General features: G+C 50.9%; 1 protein-coding gene across 1 annotated transcript; it reads right to left on the bottom strand.

The window, feature by feature from the left end:
• Positions 1–3,872: 3,872 nt before the first annotated feature.
• On the bottom strand, positions 3,873–15,308 carry CYP2E1 (cytochrome P450 family 2 subfamily E member 1). The gene is made up of 9 exons (XM_069567628.1): positions 14,781–15,308; positions 13,691–13,850; positions 9,839–9,988; positions 9,398–9,558; positions 8,772–8,948; positions 7,628–7,769; positions 5,525–5,712; positions 4,919–5,060; positions 3,873–4,248 (listed from the first exon to the last, which is right to left on the bottom strand). Exons 1-9 carry the CDS (start codon positions 14,955–14,957, stop codon positions 4,058–4,060), a joined length of 1,488 nt encoding a protein of 495 aa, XP_069423729.1. The 5' UTR covers positions 14,958–15,308; the 3' UTR covers positions 3,873–4,057.
• Between the last annotated feature and the right edge of the window lie 5,528 nt (positions 15,309–20,836).

Raw genomic sequence — 20,836 nt, 5'->3', positions numbered from 1 at the left:
CAGGGCAAAGGCCAACAGAGTTTTGCCAAGAGAATGCGCTGGCCATAGCAAACACCCTGCTCCAACAACACAAGAGAAGACTCTACACATGGACATCACCAGATGGTCAACACCGAAATCAGATTGATTATAATCTTTGCAGCCAAAGATGGAGAAGCTCTATACAGTCAACAAAAACAAGACCAGGAGCTGACTGTGGTTCAGATCACGAACTCTTTATTGCAAAATTCAGACTTAAATTGAAGAAAGTAAGGAAAACCACTAGACCGTTCAGGTACGACCTAAATCAAATCTCTTATAATTACACAGTAGAAGTGACAAACAGATTCAAGGCATTAGATCTGATAGACAGAGTGCCTGAAGGACTATGGACAGAGGTTGTGACATTGTACAGGAGGAAGTCATCAAGACCAACCCCACCCAAGAAAAAGAAGTGCAAAAAGGCAAAATGGCTGTCTGAGGAAGCCTTACAAATAGCTGTGAAAAGAAGGGAAGTGAAAAGCAAAGGAGAAAAGGAAAGATATACCCATTTGAATGCAGAGTTCCAAAGAACAGCAAGGAAAGATAAGAAGCCTTCCTCAGTGATCAGCACAAAGGTATAGAGGAAAACAATAGAATGGGAAAGACTAGAGATCTCTTCAAGAAAATTAGAGATACCAAGGGAACATTTCATGCAAAGATGGGCTCGATAAAGGACAGAAATGGTAGGGACCTAACAGAAGCAGAAGATAGTAAGAAGAGGTGGCATGAATACACAGAAAAACTATACAAAAAAAGATCTTAATAACCCAGATAACCACAATGGTGTGATCACTCACCTAGAGCCAGACATCCTGGAATGTGAAGTCAAGTGGGCCTTAGAAAGCATCACTATGAACAAAGGTAGTGGAGGTGATGGAATTCAAGCTGAGCTATTTCAAATCCTAAAAGAGGCTGCTGCTAAAGTGCTGCACTCAATATTCCAGTAAACTTGGAAAACTCAACAGTGGAAAAGATCAGTTGTCATTCCAATCACCAAAAAAAGGCATTCCCAAAGAATGTTCAAACTAGCACACAATTGCATTCATCTCACACGCTTGCAACGGGCTTCCCTTGTGGCTCAGCTGGTAAAGAATCTGCCTGCAGTGCAGGAGACCTGAGTTTGATCCCTGGGTTGGAAAGATCCCTTGGAGAAAGGAAAGGCTACCCACTCCAGTATTCTGGCCTAGAGAATTCCATGGACTGTAGAGTCCACGGGGTCGCAAAGAGTTGGACATGACTGAGCAACTTTCACTTTCACACGCTAGCAAAGTAATGTTCAAAATTCTCCAAGCAAGGCTTCAACAGTATGTGAACCGAGAAAAAGCAGAGAAACCAGAGATCAAGTTGCCAACATCTGCTGGATCATCGAAAAACCAAGAGAGTTCCAGACAAACATCGACTTCTGCTTTATTGACTATGCCAAAGCGTTTGACCGTGTGGGTCTCAAAAAACTGCTGAAGATTCTTCAAGAGATGGGAATACCAGACCACCTTACCTGCCTCCTGAGAAATCTGTATGCAGGTCAAGAAGCAACAGTTAGAACTGGACATAGAACAACAGACTGATCCCAAATCGGGAAAGTAGTACATCAAGGCTGTGTATTGTCACCCTGCTTATTTAACTTCTGTGCAGAGTACATCATGTGAAATGCAGGACTGGATGAAGCATAAGCTGGAATCAAGATTGTCGGGAGAAATATCAATAGCCTCAGATATGCAAATGACACCACCCTTATGGCAGAATGTGAAGAGGAACTGAAGAGCCTCTTGATGAAAATGAAAGAAGAGAGTGAAAAATCTGACTTCAAACTCAATGTTCAAAAAACTAAGATCATGACATCCCATCACTTCATGGCAAATAGATGGGGAAACAGTGGAAACAGTGTCAGACTTTATTTTTCTGGGCTCCAAAATCACTGCAGATGGTGACTGCAGCCATGAAATTAAAAGACGCTTACTCCTTGGAAGAAAAGCTATGACAAACCTAGACAGCATATTAAAAAGCACAGACATTACTTTTCTGAGAAATGTCCCTCTAGTCAAAACTATGATTTTTCCAGTATCATGTAAAGATGTGAGGTTTGGGCCATAGAGAAAGCTGACCACCAAAGAACTGATGCTTCTGTGCTGGAGAAGACTCTTGAGAGCCCCTCGGACTGCAAGAAGGTCAAGCCAGTCCATCCTAAAGGAAACCAGTCTTGAATATTCACTGGAAGGACTGATGTTGAAGCTGAAACTCCAATACTTTGGCCACCTGATGCAAAGAACTGACTCATTTGTTAAGACCGTGATGCTGGGAAAGATTAAAGGCAGGATGAGGAGGGGACAACAGAGGATGAGATGGTTGGATGGCATCGCTGGCTTTTGGACATGAGTTTGAACAAGCTCCAAGAGTTGGTGATGGACAGGGAGCCCTGGTGTGCTGCAGTCCAGGTGTTCCGGGGTCAGAGAGTCAGACACGTCTGATAGACTGAACTGAACTGATTGAAAAAAATGTATTCATGTTTGGAAGAGAAAATCAAGGGTGTGACTCAGTGTCCCTTGGATAAGGAAATTAGTATTGGGTGTGAACTGGGAATTAATCAGCTACCTCAGCAGGAAAACTGCCAATTTGGAGTGAAGATGGAAAGCAACCAATATATGCTGTTGGACTTCGTGGGTTTTACAGGATGAGATGATAGAGCTATTCAGCTGTGAAGTGTGTTATGCTTTTAGACAAGTGATGCATGACCCCAAAAGTGACTCAGATCATCAGGGCCAATTCCTTGGTTTCAAAAATGGGAATCTTTGACTTGCTTCCAACAAGATAGACTGTTCCTGTCTGAACTGGTGGAGCCAGGGCTGTCTGACAAAGATCTAGGGGCATGACACCTGCCCAGCAGAGAATCAAGGGTAGGACCTCTGCCCCACTGGCTTCAGCAGGCAGAGCTTCAAGCCAAAAGGGACCCTCAGGCTTTCAGATCTTGTAATTTGCTCTGCTAGATTTTGGGTTTGCTTGGGACATGACACCACTTTCTTCTAAGCTATATGTAAGCTACCTCACATGGAAGGTGGAACTTTGACTATGTAATGGATTAGTGTAAGGACCCTGAGAACAGGAGACGGTCCTGGGTTACCTACGTGGCCACGATGTTATCACAGGATCCTCCTACGTGAGAATTCAGGAGGGTCAGTGAGAGACAGGAAGAGGCTGCACTGCTGGGCTGACTCACTTTACTAAGGAACCTGGGACACACATGGGACTCAGGTACTGCACATTCTAAAGCTCCGCATCACACCCGCTCAGCCCTCACATCTCTGCCCTGGAGGGGCTGCTCTCACACCCCTTTTACTGACAGGGAAGTCAAGGCAGGAGGGCTGGGCATACAGTGGTTTTCCTGGTGTGTGCCCGGTGGATGGAGACAGTGTTCTTGTCCAAAATTACTCTTCTGTTTCTCAGATTCTCCTGAGATTCAGGTTAGGGAGCTGGTTGAAGCCTCATTGCGCACCAGAGTCTCTACATGCTGAGCACTTCCCCTCGCAGGCACACAGTCGGACTTTAACACCAAGAGATAACATCAGATGTCTGTGATGACTCTTCAGATATATTTCAGTCTTAAAATATAGCACAGGATGATGCTACTAGTGAGCCTGAAGGAAGAACTTCATATCCTAGGGAAGATAGCCAAAGCGATATTAGTTTTATTTTTTCTGAACAACAAAATAACATCTGTTTTCCTCTTTGTGACTCCTTTATAAGACACACTGACTCCGATGACTGGGTAGCTCTATTTTTTCAGAAGTTCACTTTAAACGACACTGACGTGTTCTTACTTATCATGATTTCTAGGAACTCCAACACAAGCCAAGTCATAGTTTGCTCCAATTAGTTTAATTAGTTTGACACAATCTTTTCGCACTTTGCTTTCAAACTCTGTCTGAGGAACGTGGGCTGGAAAGCAGTGTCTCTGGCCCGGCTGGTTCCCTCCGGAGCCTGGGCTCGCAGAGTCCTCACAGAGGGGATGCAGGGGAGCCCAGGGTTTCAGGGCGTTTGCGCCTCACACTTCTGAGCGGGGAATGAGACAGAGTTTGTAACGGGGCGGGATCTTGCCAAACCCAATTGCAATGGGGCTGAGGTCGATATCCTTCGGGTCAACAAGTGACTTCAGGTTAAAGTGCTGCAGGATGGCGGCCAAGAACAGGAACAGTTCCATGCGAGCCAGGCCTTCTCCAACACACACCCGCTTTCCTGGAGGCGACAACGACACTAAGACTCTGCCCCAGGCCAGGGAGCAGGGGGAGGGAGGGTGGGAGGAGGCCATGAGTCACGGCACTGAAGCAGAACGGGGCCCATCTACCCACTGAACGGGAGCCCAGAGCGGATTCCAGTGTAGGAGGATCAGGGCCTCAACCACCAGCTCCCAACTGCATAAACCTGCGGTAGGTCAGGAGAATCGACTCTGCCAGTGCTCAGCCTGACGTCCTGGGGAAGAAGGGGGCCCACGTGGAAGCCAGTGCTCTCACATTGAGAGTTACAGTTACAGAGTTGGTCACAGACCTTCCCTCGCAGCACACTGACGGGAGGCCTTCCCTGGGAAGGGGAGGCGGCCCTGTGATGGGTCCAGGTAACCGAGTACTAGGTTTTGCTGTGACCCTTGTTTAAAATTATAGAGAGGCAGGCAATATAGCTGTGAAAGAGTTCACCAAGTTCTATTAAACGAAGTAGCTAAGGAGAAAAGTGACTCATCCCCAACTCAGTCTCAGGACTCCCAGTGGCAAGATGTCATCTAACCTCTCTGCACAGGGAAGAGCACGCTTGGGTCAGGCTGGGGTTAGGGGCTCAAGGCAGTCACGTGTGGAGCAGAGAGTAGGGATCAGGGACAGTCCCACACAAGGTGCTGCCTCTGGGTGCTTCTTACCTGCAGAAAATGCCTTGAAATGGTCACTGTACTTGAACTTTCCACTTTCATTCAGAAAGTGCTCTGGCTTAAACTCCTCTGGTTCAGGAAACTCTTGCTTATCATACAAGACAGAGTCCAGCGTCGGAATTATGAGTGTGCCCTGGAGGGAACACAGGCCGCCTTGGTCAGTCAGGTTAACATGTCACAGGCTTTCATCTGGGGGCCCCCAGTTGAATTTTACGTGAGACAAATGGTACATTTCCAGCTGGAGAAGTTTTTCCCTAAGGGCAGATAGCAGGCGGACTCATGACTAGATGGTGATGAGAGCTCCAGTAGCTTCTCGGAGTGGCACATCCAGGGCTGGATGGCACTGTTGTCTGTTCCTGGCTCTGGGACACACCACCACCCCAGCCACCACCTGAGGAACCCCCTTCCTAGACGGCCTCATTTCTGGGGTCACCAGGTCCGCACCAGGCCTGCTGGGGGAGCGGCACTCTGCAGGTAGGGATGCTGGCCCAGCCCCTAGTGTTCAGCAACACCTGCCGAGACGGGGTGTCCTCGGCCCCATCCCGTTCCCTGGAAGGCAGCTGATCTGCTGGGTGTGCACTCAGGCTCCCATCTGACCTTGGGGATGACATATCCTCTGAACACTGTGTCCTGGGTTGCTTCATGGAGCAGATTGGAGGGAATGAGGTCGATGAATCGCTGAATCTCATGCACCACAGCATCCAGGTAGGGCATGTCCAGCCTGTCCTTGATGGCAGGGATTCGGCTTGGCCCAATTACCCTGTCAATTTCTTCATGAAGTTTCTCTGCCAAGATATGCATGGAATAAACGCATGACTCCAGGCTGGTTCAGCACCCCTCCATAGACCCAGGAGATGTTTCTGGAGCTTCACGTTATTGGCTAATCCATCCACACATGGCAGTAAGAGCTAAGCTGGGTGAGGCTGTGTGCGGTCCACAGCCTTCACCTGTCTGTTCATGGCCTCCGTTCTCTCAGTGGTCACGGCTAGCCCAGTGCTTGTCGTCACACCAGGAGTAGAGAATAAAAAAGGGTCTTGGGGATTTCTAGCAGGAGGAAAGCTCTCTATTAACTGTGACCCCAGGCTGGCTTGTTGCATGCTTCTTCGGAGTATGGACGAATGGAGAATGGAAATAGACAAGCATGTCACACTCCTGAGGGGCCTTGGAGGAAGGACTCTGGAAGCCCCTCTCCTGGCAAAGGCAACAGCAGCCTTTGGCAGTTGCTTTTCCTTGCTAGGTTTGAGGTTGCCTGTGGGCCTTTGTGATATGTTGAGAGGACTACATAGCTCCCTGCAGTATGCTAACCAAGTAAAAAAAGTTCAACACATATAACAATGCAGATGGTATTACTTAGTAAATGGTAAATACTAATACTTGGCAATTGGTAAATGTAAGAAGCCCTACGCGGGGTGCTACACAGCACTCCAGGGAGGCTGCAGTCTGGGGTGTGGGGAAGCCAGGGAGGTGAGGAGGGTCCTCAGCTGGCTCTGTAATCTTTCTTTCCAAGAGCTCTGTGTTAGTACTGCAAAATGCTAACATGTTAAATCTGGCAATGGGTGTATAGATGACTGTCACACTGATTTTCTGCCTTTTCTCTGTGCCGGAAATTTGTCATGACGAATAAAATAACAATTTTGGGTGCACAGAACGGTACAGAGTGGTCAGAGCTCCTCCACGACTGCCCCAGACCCAGAGGGGCTTTGCTCTGTGGACTCTGGGCTCCTTCCCCTCATTTTTCTATCCAATAGAAAGGCGAAGACCTTGGAGTCAGACGGACCAGGTCTGACCCTGGATGGATCACATACCCATGTTCCCGAGGTAAGAACTTCATGCCCTTTCACATCAGCCTTCAAGACCACAGTGTATTAAAGAGCTAATACCCACACCTGTCGCACAGTAGGAACCAAATTATTATCATCAGCAAGAGGCATGGCTGAGGCAGTGAGGGGCTCCTTGCAGTGGGGACCCCCACCGCAGCTGAGAGCCAGCCCAGTGAAAGGTGGGAGCTCCAGGCCTGAGCACTGGCGTGGCTCCTCTGCCTCCTCTTTCCTTAGGGGCTGCTGCTGACCAGCCTGCTGACATGCAGTGCTGTTCCCCTATGGGCCGGGGTGGCGGGTGTTTCTAACGCCTGATGCTCTGTGCATGCAGCCCCTAAAGTCATGCCTGATCCACCCCAAGTTCACCTGGTCCAGGTGCTGGGGAGGAGCCCCGGGGAGGAGGGCTGGGGAGGAGCCCGGGGGAGGAGGGCTGGACCCAGGGCAGCAGGCAGACTTGCAATGCTTTACCTGGGGTTCCTCCTGTGCTCCCTCTTCCAATCTGGTGAGATGAGCCAGGAGGTCTTGCCCCTGCCCACTCCTCCCTCCCAGCTCTTCCTGAAAGGCTGGGTCTTAGGGTGACGAGCACGTGCTAGCTCTCTCGTAAACAGATCATGTCCTGGAGTGGGTTCTGGCAGTACAGCGTTTCTTCACCGGACTTTCTTTTGCAATCTGGGTGTGTCAGTGGGTGTGGGAGGGCTGAGTACCAAGCGCCTGTCATGTACAAGAACATGTCCCCCAGAGCATTCCTCCAGGGATCCCAGGGGCACTCCCTGTTTTGCAGACAGGAAGCTGAAGCTTAAATGTCCCAGGCTGAGGGACGCAGGGTCTCCGTCCACATGTGGCAGCCACAAGGTCCAGAGCCCTGGCCTGTTGCTTGTCCTACCTTCAACCTCTGGGTATTTCATGAGAATCAGGAGCCCGTATCGCAGGGTGGTGCTGGTGGTCTCCGTCCCCGCAAAGAGCAGGTCGGCCACAGTCACAGCGATGTTTTCTAAGGTGTACATGGGGTCCGCACTGTGTTTTTCCTGTGGATGAGAGATAGGAACTCAATGAGGGAACATCTTCAGGTGGATGAAAAAGAGACCCAGTGTCCCTGAGCAGAGGCGCACCTGCCCGCCCTGCCTGCTCCTCGGGCCCATCCTGCACAGAACCATCAGCTCTGTCGCACAGTGAGGGAACCAAGGCTCCCAGAAAAGGGCTGTGGGGGGATGCACCCTCACCTGGCTGTGAGACTGGAGATCCTTCTATGCCACCAAGGGCCCTCCTGGGGGCTGAGGCCCTTCCTGGCCCTGTGCCACGACCTCCAGCAGCCCAGGGCTGACTGTGGGGCTCCTGCAGGGCTGCCCTCGGCCTCCTACTGTCCCCACAGCTGCACCTTTCAGTCCCAGGAAGCAGGTTACAATGGGAAGAGGGGTGGGAGGGGGCCCAGCAGATGGAGAAGGCTCTCAGACAACTGGAGCAAATCTTCCAGGGAAGCCAGGCGTGGCGCTGCAGAGCCTCCTGTGGTGCCAAGGGGACAGAAGTGTGGCCGATCTAGGTGGGGACCCAAGAGGTTGTCAGGGAGGTTGTGTTGGGAAGGCCTGCACCCCCTGAGGTCGTGCACAATTTGGGAGTTAAGTGCTGAGGAGGAAGGCTGAGGGCCTCTCCCCAGATGAGACGCAGTCATTCATTGATCAGAAGGGGTTAAAAAACATGGGCTGGAGGGAGCCAGCATGAAGGTCCCACTCACCCCAATCCACACCCCCCAGACAGCTTCCCCAAGAGAAGCCATCTTGTTGGTGAGCTCAACAGACAGCAGAGTGCAGCATGGCCTGGCAGGCTGGCAGAGTGTCAATGTGTGTGGAGATCATGCTGAAGCCAGCACATGTGTGTAAAACTGAGAGCATCAGGATGTGTGGGCGGCGTGGACACCACAGTGCAAGTCATCACATAAATCTGAAAAAAGCACCCCCTGCCCTGCAAGCCCATCTCATAACGGCCAAGCGCTCAGCTCCGCCTGGTCTGGAAGCCACGAACTGCGAATGTACCTTAGCCATTTCTATCAGCATGGTGTCGAGGAAGCCTCGGGGGCAGCTGGGCTCCAGGGACTTCTGGTGATCCTTCGTTCTCTCTAAGGCGTAATCTTTTACTTCAGACACGTTTTTCAGTAGCTTTCTATGGCTTCCAGGCAGGTACTTCAGGTAGTCTGAGAAATTATTATAAAGCTGGAAAGAGAGGACGGAGAGAATTTCCTTACTATGCACAGCTTTTTCTGGATGCAATAGCATTTTGTATGCCAGGATAATAACCTTCTCCAAACCCAAATTTATGGCTGTCTATATTGTATTATTCGGAACATTTTGGATGAAAGTATCTTCTTGGGCACCACTCTATGAGGCCGTGTGAGTTCTGTGGTGGGAACATGAGCACATAGGCAGAGGTACTGTCTGTCTGGTGAGGATCAGTTTAAAGAGTGAAACGGTAAGTGTCCCAAGGCTAGCTGGGTGGAACCACAGGCTCCATGGAAGTCTCCAGAAGGAGAGTTCATGCTATCTAGTCTTGTGTGCCCGTCTGTCCACACACACACAAGTGACCCTTCTCATCCTTTTCCTGCTGTAAACCATCAAACTGAAGCAAGGCTGCAAAGCAGGCAAGAGAGAGGACAGCAGTTCACCTGGATCCAGGGGGTGCTGAGCAGGTAGAAGTTCTCATTGAACAGACTCATTAGCCTCAGCCCCGTCTTGTCTTTATAGTCAAAGCGCTTGTGGAAGAGGATGTCAGAGATGACATTGTAAGGAGCGAAGCCGATGACAAGTGTGGGGTCAAAGGGCTGGCCTGGAAAACAGGGGCATTTAGAGGGCGCTTGCTGTGGGCACAGCAGGAGGGACATTCCCAGTGCCTGTGAGGAGACGCCCTAGAACCGAGAGAATTCTTGGGAGGCGGTGGGAGTGTGAGCCACTGGGGTTTTCCTTACTTGTCAGTGATTCAGGATACACCAGCTACACCCTCAGTGATCACCTTACCCCCAGGATCAGAGAGGAAACCGACCTGTGAAGTGGTGTCTGCGGGCTAACTGTCGAAGGAGGGGTGGGTGTGAGCCCCAGGCTGTACGCACCCTGGGTCTTCCTGAGCACATCCAGCAGGAAGTGGGCCTCCCTCTGGATCCGCTGCTCGTTGCCCTGTTTGCCCATCCCTAAGTCACGGAGGATGGTCAACGAGAACCGCCGGGTGTCCCGCCAGGTTTGTCCATTGTTGAAAATGATCCCTAAGGAGAAGGAGCAGGAGAACCGTTACCACAAACATTTTTCTCAGGAGAAGGGCAGGAGTAATGGGCTCGACTCTGCAGGGGCCACTGAGGGGCCCACTGACCACACAGGAACCAATGCTCCGGTTTGCAGGGAGGCCTTTGGTGTGGAGCCTGGTTTTCTCTGTTGCCCATGTAAGCTCCTCAGTCATAGCCTCCTTGCTTCCCTCACTATGTCTTGCGTCCCCCCACGAGAGGGGGACCGTGCCTGACTACCAAGAAGTGCCTCCCGCCTCTTTCCTGCCTGCTGACTAATTCCTTTGAGGCCATTTTGCTTTCAGTGATTTTTTTTTTTTAATGCCAAAACATTTTGTATTAGGGTATGTGGCTCAGCTGGTAAAGAATCCGCCTGCACTATGGAAAACCTGGGTTCGATTCTTGTATTGGGAAGATCCCCTGGAGAAGAGAATGGCTACCCGCTCCAGTATTCTGGCCTGGATGGACTGTACTGTTCACGGGGTCACAAAGAGTTGGACAGACCTGAGCAGCTTTCACAGGAGAGCAGCAACATGGCCAGTTAGCACGGTTGTGAGAGTTTCAGGTGAGCAGTGGAGGGACTCGGCCACACAGAGACACACACCCATTCTCTGCGAAGCCCCTCTTCCGTCCAGGCTTCCATCCAGCCCCCCTTCCGTCCAGGCTGCCATCCAGCCCCCCTTCTGTCCAGGCTTCCATCCAGCCCCCCTTCCGTCCAGGCTGCCATCCAGCCCCCCTTCCGTCCAGGCTGCCATCCAGCCCCCCTTCCGTCCAGGCTGCCATCCAGCCCCCCTTCCGTCCAGGCTGCCATCCAGCCCCCCTTCCGTCCAGGCTTCCATCCAGCCCCCCTTCCGTCCAGGCTGCCATCCAGCCCCCCTTCCGTCCAGGCTGCCATCCAGCCCCCCTTCCGTCCAGGCTGCCATCCAGCCCCCCTTCCGTCCAGGCTTCCATCCAGCCCCCCTTCCGTCCAGGCTGCCATCCAGCCCCCCTTCCGTCCAGGCTGCCATCCAGCCCCCCTTCCGTCCAGGCTTCCATCCAGCCCCCCTTCCGTCCAGGCTTCCATCCAGCCCCCCTTCCGTCCAGGCTGCCATCCAGCCCCCCTTCCGTCCAGGCTTCCATCCAGCCCCCCTTCCGTCCAGGCTGCCATCCAGCCCCCCTTCCGTCCAGGCTGCCATCCAGCCCCCCTTCCGTCCAGGCTTCCATCCAGCCCCTCTTCCGTCCAGGCTGCCATCCAGCCCCCCTTCCGTCCAGGCTTCCATCCAGCCCCCCTTCCGTCCAGGCCGCCGCACCACACTGCTTTCAGTCGTTTCTGACCTCACACTGCAGATCCCTCAACTTGCACTTCGTGGCTTCACAGCAAGTCCTTACTAAAATCCAAGGTTCCAGCCAGCAGACCTCGAGAGCTGGGAAGCCCTCAAGCTGCTTCCCGCCTGCATGTCCAGGTCTGAGGAAGGCCATGGCCCCAGTCTTTCTTGAAGGAAGTCTGGCCAGGCCCAAGAGGACACCTGGCTGGCCTGCAGAGGAAGCACCAGCGGGGCTGGGAGAAGAGGTGTGTGACCCAAGGAGGCAGCCACGCGGACAAGCCCGTGGACAGAGAGCATGACCACTGGTGGGTGTGTGGGCATGGAGGAGGCCCGGTTACAGGTACTCTTCACCAAGTTAAAAGTACAGGTAGGACTGACCTCAGGGTCATGTATTCAGGTGCCCTGGCAATGATTCTTGCGGGACATCATATTATGGGCCAAGTGGAAGCCGAGTATGCAGCAGAGCAGCCCAGGAGGGCACCTAGGGAAGGGACATTCCAAACTCACGGCTGACTGCGGCCTCAGCCTGGCCAGGCCTCGGGCGGCTCTGGCCCTCCACGTTGCTGGCCCAGGACAGAGGGTGGACAAGCAAGGATGGCAGGGATCAGGGAGTGTGTGCTGAGGATGCTGGAGGATAGGGCAGAGGCTGTGCCCCGAGGCCTGAGGACCTGAGACGCTAGAGGAAGGGAGGAAGGAGAGGGGCTGGGGGACCACTCTGAAGAGCGCGTGGTGAGGAGAGGAGGCGGTTGAGGAGGGAGGGGTGGGGAAGAGGGGAGTTTAAAAATGTTTTGGGGAGAATTGTGTAGAAAGAAAAGAAGATACAGAAAAATGTGAGAAGAGACAAAGAGAAAGAGAGATGCATTGGCAGAGATGGTGAGACACAGAGGCGTGCAGATGAAGAGACAGACCCCAGAGAGGCGCCATCGCCTGGGACCAGACAGGCAGAAATGGAGGCAGGGAAGCTCCCCTTCCAGAGCCTGGCAGACTGACTGAAGTGATGGGCGGCCCTCTCAGCACACTGATATGAAGCCGCTGCTCCACACTACGATAATCGAGGACATTCACGTCATTATTCCTGGGAACCACAGACCTGGTTCCAATGCCTGGTTGACGTGCAGGGTCAGCCCTAGGCCGTGTGGGACAGGCAGGGGGTAGCCAGGCCCCTGGTGCCCCAGCTGCAGGATGTGGGAGCCGGCTCCGCCTGACCGCCTTCAGGGGCACGCGACTTGCCCCAGGGCTCCCTGGACGCCCCCGACCGTGATAAAGCTCCGACTCCAGAACTCCTGCCTTCCCGGGGCTCTCCTCCAGTAAACCTCCTCTGTGTAAATGACAATGCTTAGGTGCTTAATTTGGTTTCAGGAGCTCCTAAGAAGAAAACCAAAAGCACAGTATCTGAGAGAGACAATCAAATGCCTCAGAAATGCAGGCTGGAAAAATGCAGCAAGAGGTCCACACACAACTGTCAGCACAGCAATTCGGAAATCCTCCGCAAAATGAATGAGTTTTCCAGAAGCTCATCACCAAAACTGACTCAGGAAGAAGTGAGGGTTCCAAGTTTTGTGGGTAGAAGGGACACTGTTTCACCCTAATCTGCTTTAGAATCTCACTTAAACACCAGAGAGCAAGTGGCCAAGGACAAGCGGCTGAGGTCGGAGGACAGCAGGGGCCAGGAACCTTCAGAGCTGGGAGGGCAGGAGGGGCACCCCCACCAGCCAGTGCCCCCCACCCTGGCTCCAGGACTTCCCAGGAGACACAGATGGTGGAGTCTGAAGTCAAGACTCTGGAAAATACTCCAATAAAGACCAGTTAGATCCCTAGGCCTCCTCCCCTGCATAGGGAATTCTTGGGTCTGGAGCCTGGGGGCTGGGAAGGGCAGAGGAAAGAGGGGTCACAGGGACATCTCAGCACCCTCTTCCTGATCTAAGAACAGCCCCGGGTGGGACATCAGAGGCCCCCTCAATGGAGAGGCCGGTGCCATTCATGGGTGAGGGACCTCAATAGATGGAGCCCCCACACCCCAGAGCGGTTGAAGCTGTGAGTGGAAACAGCTCCTGGGAGAGACAGGGGACCCAGGGAGGCAGAAAGGTCTGTGGAGGGAGGCACCGCTGGGCCAGACAGCAGAAGCACCTTCCTCTGGCCTGTTTCTCTACGAACAAGTCTGTCTTGCTGGTCAGTGGGTGGATGTTCCAGGTCTTGTCCGCTCTGGTGTGCAAGGCTCACACAGTAGCTTTCATCAGCACACGCGGAGCAATGACCGGATGAACCGATCCTCACCTGACTTGTCTGCGGATCACGTCACCTTTCTATCTTTGGCAAGCTGTTCCTGTCACTTCTGGGCCTCCCTCAACATCTCCCCAGCACCCCGACCCCGAGCAGGACACACCGTTGTTTTTGTGCACCTGGAACCCAGGGTTTTCTCCTCTGCCAGAAAACTCGTTCTTGTAGTCAAGCAGGACCTCCTTCACGGGCTTGTAGCCGTGTACAACCACGACGCGCCGAGAACCCAGGTACAGGGTGAACACCGGCCCGAACCTCTCTGCCAGCTGCGGAGACAAACAGGCCACGGGGTGAGCCGGCGCTGACTCCAAGAGGAGGCCCATGCTTCAACGTGATCCCCAAGACCGCTGTTGCTGACCAGGAGAAGCCAGAGCTACCTGGGGAAGGCCTCCCACGGTGGCTTCTTCCACAGGGAGCACATCCCGGTGCAAGCACCTGGGTGCACCTCGTTCCCCTCCCTCCCAGACACAGTTAACTCGGAAGGCCTGGCTGATTCCTCCGGTCCCCCCGAGGTCTCCCCGTGTGACTGCCCCCACCACCTCCAGTCTGCTGTCCCCAGTCCAGGTCCTGGACCCTAGGATGCTGTTGGACACCCTGGATCTGAACTGTCCAGAGTCCCCAAGCCCATCTTCCTCCCTGGAGAGTGAAGCTCGTCAATGCGTTTTAAAGAGCTCTGCGCCCTGGGACGTTCTTTTGCTGACTCTTCTAATAGATTCATCAACGTGTTTAGTTTCTAGACTTAGGAGCTCATCCACTGGCCACAACAAATGCAGTAAGAGGTGTGCGGGGGGCGGGGGAATCACCTCCCTTTCCCTCTGTTCTTTGGCACCTAAGGAGAGCTGCAGACACCCAGCCAGTGTGCATCGGGTGTCAATGCAGGTCTCTCCTCGCATGGCAGGGGCAGGCAGCAGCAGCCACGGCCACACTGGGCTGGCCAAGCCACCCAACGACAAGGCAGTCGACACTGCTCAGGCAGGACCTCTGGGGCCAGCCGTGAGCGGCGCCCACTGAGCAGCGCGCCCAAGCTGCAGCAGCAGCTTAACGTTTTGATGATCACTCTTGGGTGGAACTGGTAATTCAGTTGATTCACAACAAGCTGGTATTGAATTATAATTTGTCTGAGAGTGAGTTGAATGCACACATATTACATCTAATTTCTGAATTCTCCCCCCTCAAATCAACAATATTTCTCTTACCCTGGTGAAGGACTTGGGAATGTTCTTAATATCCAGTTGCAAAAGATTCCCAATGATGGGCAGTGGGAAAGGGCCAGGGGGCAGTTTCCAGCTGCTGTAGATGTGTTTCCAGATGGAGATGAGCAGCAGGGCGGCCATCCACACCAGCAGGGCGACCGTGATGCCCAGGGCGGCCATGGCGCCCGTGGGGGATCTGCCGACCTTCGAGGATGCTCCTGTGGAGAGGCAAAGCTTTTATGACACATTCTTGAGAAGGAGGGTGAGCAGCTGACCAATGCCACCTTCCTTGTCCTCCAGCCCAAGATATTAGTTTATCATTAGCTGCTGTTGGCCATCATTTCAAAGGCTGATCCCTTCAGCGGCAACTCATCAGAGCTTTATCCAGGAGCCCACATGGCCAGGCCTGGGCTCTGCCAGCACGGGCTGCTGACACCTGCACCAATATCAGCCAACACAGCACCCAGCGGGCTCCACCAGCCCATAGGTCGGAGCACGGGGTGGGGGCCTGCACTCCCTTTGACATCGGGCGGACAAGGGGGAGTAAGGTCCTGTTTACATGGGTCTGTTTCTGGTAGGGTTTATGTAAGACAACATCAATTCTGTGCTCATCATTTCCACGGCAGAGTGCCTGACCTCCTGGTGCAATTCTCAGCCCCTGAGCAGGAGTTTTGTCTGAGCAGCCCTAATGGTGCTGAATCACCAGCAGCCAAACTCCTGGCCAGAGAATAAAAATTCAGCACCCGAATGTTAGTCCACTTTGTCAAATCAACTGGCAGATTCAGTAGAGGGGAAAAACAGGAGTTGACCAATTGTGAAAAAGTTAATCTCTGACTATTAAAAAAGGTACATGTTCATTATAGAAAATTAGGGGATAATTACTGTTTAGAAGTATTTTGTCAAATTCTAAAATCAAGAATATTAGAATTTTTATTGTGTATGTTAAAATCAATGAGCTGAGTAGATTTTATGTTTTAAAATGTCCTGTCTTAAAAAGACACAGCTGTGTATAACGGACTTTTGGACTCAGAGGGAGAGGGAGAGGGTGGGATGATTTGGGAGAATGGCATTCTAACATGTATACTATCATGTAAGAATTGAATCGCCAGTCTATGTCTGACGCAGGATACAGCATGCTTGGGGCTGGTGCATGGGGATGACCCACAGAGATGTTATGGGGAGGGAGGTGGGAGGGGGATTCATGTTTGGAAACATGTAAGAATTAAAGATTTTAAAATTAAAAAAATTAAAAACTAAAAAAAAAATAAAATAAATAAAATGTCCTGTCTTTATTTGTGCAGGACACCACAGAGCTCCAAATTGTTTCTGTTATAATGTTCTGGGTATTTTACAGAGGTTTCCTGTGTGATTTACTTCTGTCCTCTATCTGGTGACATAGGAAGATCTTAATTAATAGGCTCTGATTTTACTTTTAAATAAGTGATCCATCTCTATGTACAATACAAAAAATGAAGGGAAGCGAGAAGAGCAAAAATCACCTCTGTGGGGGGTTAGCTCAGTGGCAGAACACGTGCTTTGCACACGCTTAGCACTGAGGCTGCACTGCACACACTGAGCCAGCCCTAACCCGCTCTCCCCCCCAGGCCCCAGCACTGTGACAGTCCCTTGCTCTGGAGTTAGAGCCGCAGCCGTGTTACGGTGTCCGACGTGTGCCTCCCTGTGCCGTGAAGGGGCGCTGACGCCGGCAGGAGTCTCGGGCCTGTTTTGTGCCCTGCGGGTGGTGGGCTGAGGGCCCCGCTCTGTGGTCCCCCCACCCGGGGGCTGATGTGGGATGGCAGGGCCCCGTCCCCAGCATGGAGGCAGAGCCACCTTGACCCCTCTGTCCTCTTCTTCCACCCTGCCAGGCAGACGTGTCCACACAGCATTTTTCTTTTTGGTTTGTCCTTCCTGTTGGTGCTGGAGGGTCAGCCTTCCCGGGAGCTCCAGCTCAAGCCCTGACTGGCGGGCATGAGGACAGGATGAGGCACACCAGGCCCCCTGGCTCCCACAGGCCAAAACAACTACACGTGGCAGCTTATCTGCGTGTGTGCGTCCCGGAAAGGGGCCAAGGGCAGGTGAAGGTGAGCCTAGACCTCCTGGGGTGCAGCATGTGGTCTGGGGCCAGGCCCTACTATTCTAGGTCCTCTGTGGAAATGCTCTTGGATGGGCAAACAACAAAGTCTAAATGCAGGTACAGATGTCTTTATAAAGTAATGACATTTTTGAGTCTATCTTTTCAGAAGAAAGTCTTTTTTATTTGTCTTATATCTTATTCAGGTGCCTGCATCATCTCAAACAATGTTGACTAGTTGGGATGACAGAGGTGGCCTTGCCCTTGCCTGGCAGGCATGGGTGCTTCTCCATCGAGACGACAGAGAAGGGATGAGAGGAGTGGGTGCTTCTCCGTCAAGTGTGTGGTTGTGGCAGAAAGGCAACCATATTGGGACAATGTTCTTCTTTCTCTAGTTAACAAGGAGTATTTAGCAGGGATGGGTATTGAGATAGTAAAATACCTTTTAACTGAGACAATCCTAGGGTTTTTCTTTTTAAATCTGCTGGTACGATGCTGGATGAAAACACTGCCTCATGTACGAGCAGTCTTACAGTTCTGCTTCACAACCAGGAATTTCACGGAGCCACAGTTTGTTTACAGGCTGACGGATTCAACGCGTTGACAGTGTTTTGAGCAGCTTTGCATCTATAGCTGTAGATAAAGTTGGGCTCCAGATTCTCACGTCTTATTCTGTTCTCCTATTAGCATTGTGCTGACTTTAGAAACAACTGAAGTTCTCGTCTTTGCCTATTGTCTGGGATACCTCTAAACTATCTCAAAGCCTTTATTTGCCTGCTCATCTCTGGCCTCACTGGGTCTTGTCGCTGCGTCCAGGTCCCTCTGGCTGCGGTGCACAGGCCTCGCATCGCGGCGGCTCGCCTTCTCACGGAGCACAAGCTTTAGGCTCGCGGGCTTCAGTAGCCGCAGCGCAGGGGCTCACCAGCTGCGCCTACTGGCCCTGAGCATGAACTCAGAAGTTGTGGCACACAGGCTTGGTTGCACCACAGCATGTGGAATCTTCACAGGGATTGAACCCATGTCCTCTGCATTAGAAGGTAGATTCTTATCCACTGCACCACCAGGGAAGTCCCTAGGATACGTTAAATTGTTAGGGAATTAACTGGACTTCGAAACTTTGGGAGAAATCACAGGTAAAACAATATTTAAAGGGCCTACTGAAGTTGTTGTTATTCAGTCACCAAGTCCTGCCCAACTCTTTGTGACCCCATGAACAGCAGCACACCAGGCTTCCCTGTCCTCAACCATCTTCCAGAGTTTGCTCAAACTTCTCTCCAAGAGTCGGTGCTGCCATCCAGCCATCTCGTCCTCGGTCATCCCCTTCTTCTTGTGCCCTCAGCCTGTCCCAGCATCGGGGTCTTTTCCAATGAGTTGGCTCCTCCTATCGAGTGGCCAAAGTATTGGAGCTTCAGCTTCAGCATCTCAGTCCTTCTAGTGAATATTTAGGGCTGATTTCCTTTAGGATTGACTATTTTGATCTCTTTGCTGTCCAAGGGACTCTCAACAGTCTTCTCCAGCACCACAATTAGAAAGCATCAATTTTTTGGCACTCAGCCTTCTTTAGGGTCCAACTCTCACATCTGTACATGACTACTGGAAAAACCATAGTTTTGACTATGTGGACCTTTGCCAGCAAAGTAATGTCTCTGCTTTTTAACAAGATTTTGGAGCCCAAGAAAAGAAATCTTTCACTGTTTCCATTTTTTCCCCATCTATTTGCCATGAAGTGATGGGACCAGATGCCACGATCTTCATTTTTTTAACACTGAGTTTCAAGCCAGCTTTCCCTCTCTTCTCTGTCACCCTCATCAGTAGGCTCTTCACTCCTCTTCACTCCCTGCTGTCTGAGTGGTGTCATCTGCATATCTGAGGCTGTTGGTCATTCTCCCAGCAATCTTGATTCCAGATTGTGGTTCATCCAGTCCAGCATTTCGCATGACGTTATTGAAGTTAAACAATTGTTTATAAAGATTAGAATTATCATCCCAATTAAGAAAGCAAGAAAACTTTTCCTTAACGGTTTTCAGAATTCAGATCATGCTTAAAAAGAACTCCATTTTGAGATTACCAAATGTTTACGTTATATTGTTTTCTCTGTTAATTGCTTTTTAATCATGTCTTGAAGTACATCAAGGCTGTATATTGTCACCCTGCTTATTTAACTTACATGCAGACTACATTATGAGAAATGCTGGGCTGGAAGAAGCACAAGCTGGAATCAAGATTGCCAGGAGAAATATCAAGAACCTCAGCTATGCAGATGACACCACCCTTAAGGCAGAAAGTGAAGAAGAACTAAAGAGCCCTCTTGATGAAAGTGAAAGAGGAGAGTGAAAAAGTTGGCTTAAAGCTCAATATTCAGAAAACTAAGATCATGGCATCTGGTCCCATCACTTCATGGCAAATAGATGGGGAAACAGTGGCTGACTTTATTTTGGGGGACTCCAAAATCACAACAGATGGTGATTGCATCCATGAAATTACAAGATGCTTACTCCTTGGAAGGAAAGTTATGACCAATCTAGACAACATATTAAAAAGCAGAGACATTACTTTGTCAACAAAGGTCCATCTAGTCAAGGCTGTGGTTTTTCCAGTAGTCTTGTATGGATGTGAAAGTTGGATTATAAAGAAAGCTGAATGCCAAAGAATTGATACTTTTGAACTTTAGTGTTCGAGAAGACTCTTGAGAGTCTCTTGGACTGCAAGGAGATCCAACCAGTCCATCCTAAAGGAGAAGAGTCCTGAATGTTCATTGGAAGGACTGATGTTGAAGTTGAAACTCCAATACTTTGGCCACCTGATGCGAAGAGCTGACTCATTGGAAAAGACTCTGATGCTGGGAAAGATTGAGGGCAGGAGGAGAAGGGGACCACAGAGGATGAGATGGTTGGATGGCATCACCGACTCAATGGACATGAGTTTGGGTAAACTCCGGGAATTGGTGATGGACAGGGAGGCCTGGCATGCTGCAGTTCGTGGGGTCACAAAGAGTCAGACATGACTGAGCAACTGAACTGATGATGAACTGAATCATATCTTGTCATTTCTAAGTAAGATGTGCTGACTTTTCACATTATAATCATATTTTATTGAGATGCTTTATTTGAAAAGTTACTTCAATACATTCAATCCACATTAAAACTGGTGATTTGTCTTTTACTGAATTGTACTTTTTAGCAGCATAAACATATTTTTTCCCTTTTGATAGTTATCACCAACTATTTTCTTTTGTTTGTCCCAGCATTTTAAGAATCTCTGGAATGTTGTCCTTGAGAAATGCCTCTACCATCCTATAGCTTTGACATAACTAAAAGTTTTTCTTCCTGACAGGAGAGTCGCATTTCTTGTGGCTGCTGGTGAATGTGGCGTTATGTATATATCCCTCCCTATCACTCGCTGAGCTTGTCATAGTCTGCTTGTTCCTTTTCTTCCTTGATGCTTTGATGTATTTCTGTCCTGTTGATATTCTACTAATGATTACCCTCAAGTCTAAAACCACATAGACTTATTAACCTGAAGAGCTAATCAATATCATTTAATCTGAGCAAACAGAGACTTTAGCATAGTTTTCTTATCCATTTTCCAAGCAATGGATCTTCCCTGGTGGCTCAGAGGTAAAGAATCTGCCTGCAATGCAGGAGACACAGGTTTGATCCCTGAGTCGGGAAGACCCCCTGGAGGAGGAAATGGCAGCCCACTCCAGTGCTTTTGCCTGGAGAACTCCATGGGCTGAGGAGCCTGGTGGGCTACAGTCCATGGGGTGGCAAAGACTCGGACACAACTGAGAGACTTCCCCTCCCTCCCTACCTCCCTCCCTCCCTCCCTTCCTTCCTTCCTCCCTTCCTTCCTTTTCCAACAATCTCCTCTCCTTCCCAAATGTTAGGGATTTTCGTTTCTTAGCCCTAGTGTTACGTTTGTCCAAATGTATTTGCCTCTGTTATTGTGAGACAGCTCTTGCGATTGCAATATTTATAGCCATCTTATC

Source organism: Ovis canadensis, chromosome 22 (genome assembly GCF_042477335.2).
Source record: "Ovis canadensis isolate MfBH-ARS-UI-01 breed Bighorn chromosome 22, ARS-UI_OviCan_v2, whole genome shotgun sequence".
Taxonomy (NCBI): domain Eukaryota; kingdom Metazoa; phylum Chordata; class Mammalia; order Artiodactyla; family Bovidae; genus Ovis; species Ovis canadensis.
This window is presented reverse-complemented; position numbering and strand designations above follow the sequence as displayed.

Bases quoted from the DNA above. Each gene is read 5' to 3' on its own strand.
- CYP2E1 (XM_069567628.1), bottom strand. From the start codon at position 14,957: ATGGCCGCCCTGGGCATCACGGTCGCCCTGCTGGTGTGGATGGCCGCC. The intron at 9,559-9,838 runs GTGCGTACAGCC...CCTGTTTTCCAG, and splicing joins TGTGCTCAGGAAGACCCAGG to GCCAGCCCTTTGACCCCACA. The intron at 8,949-9,397 runs GTGAACTGCTGT...CTCTCTTTCCAG, and splicing joins TCAGCACCCCCTGGATCCAG to CTTTATAATAATTTCTCAGA.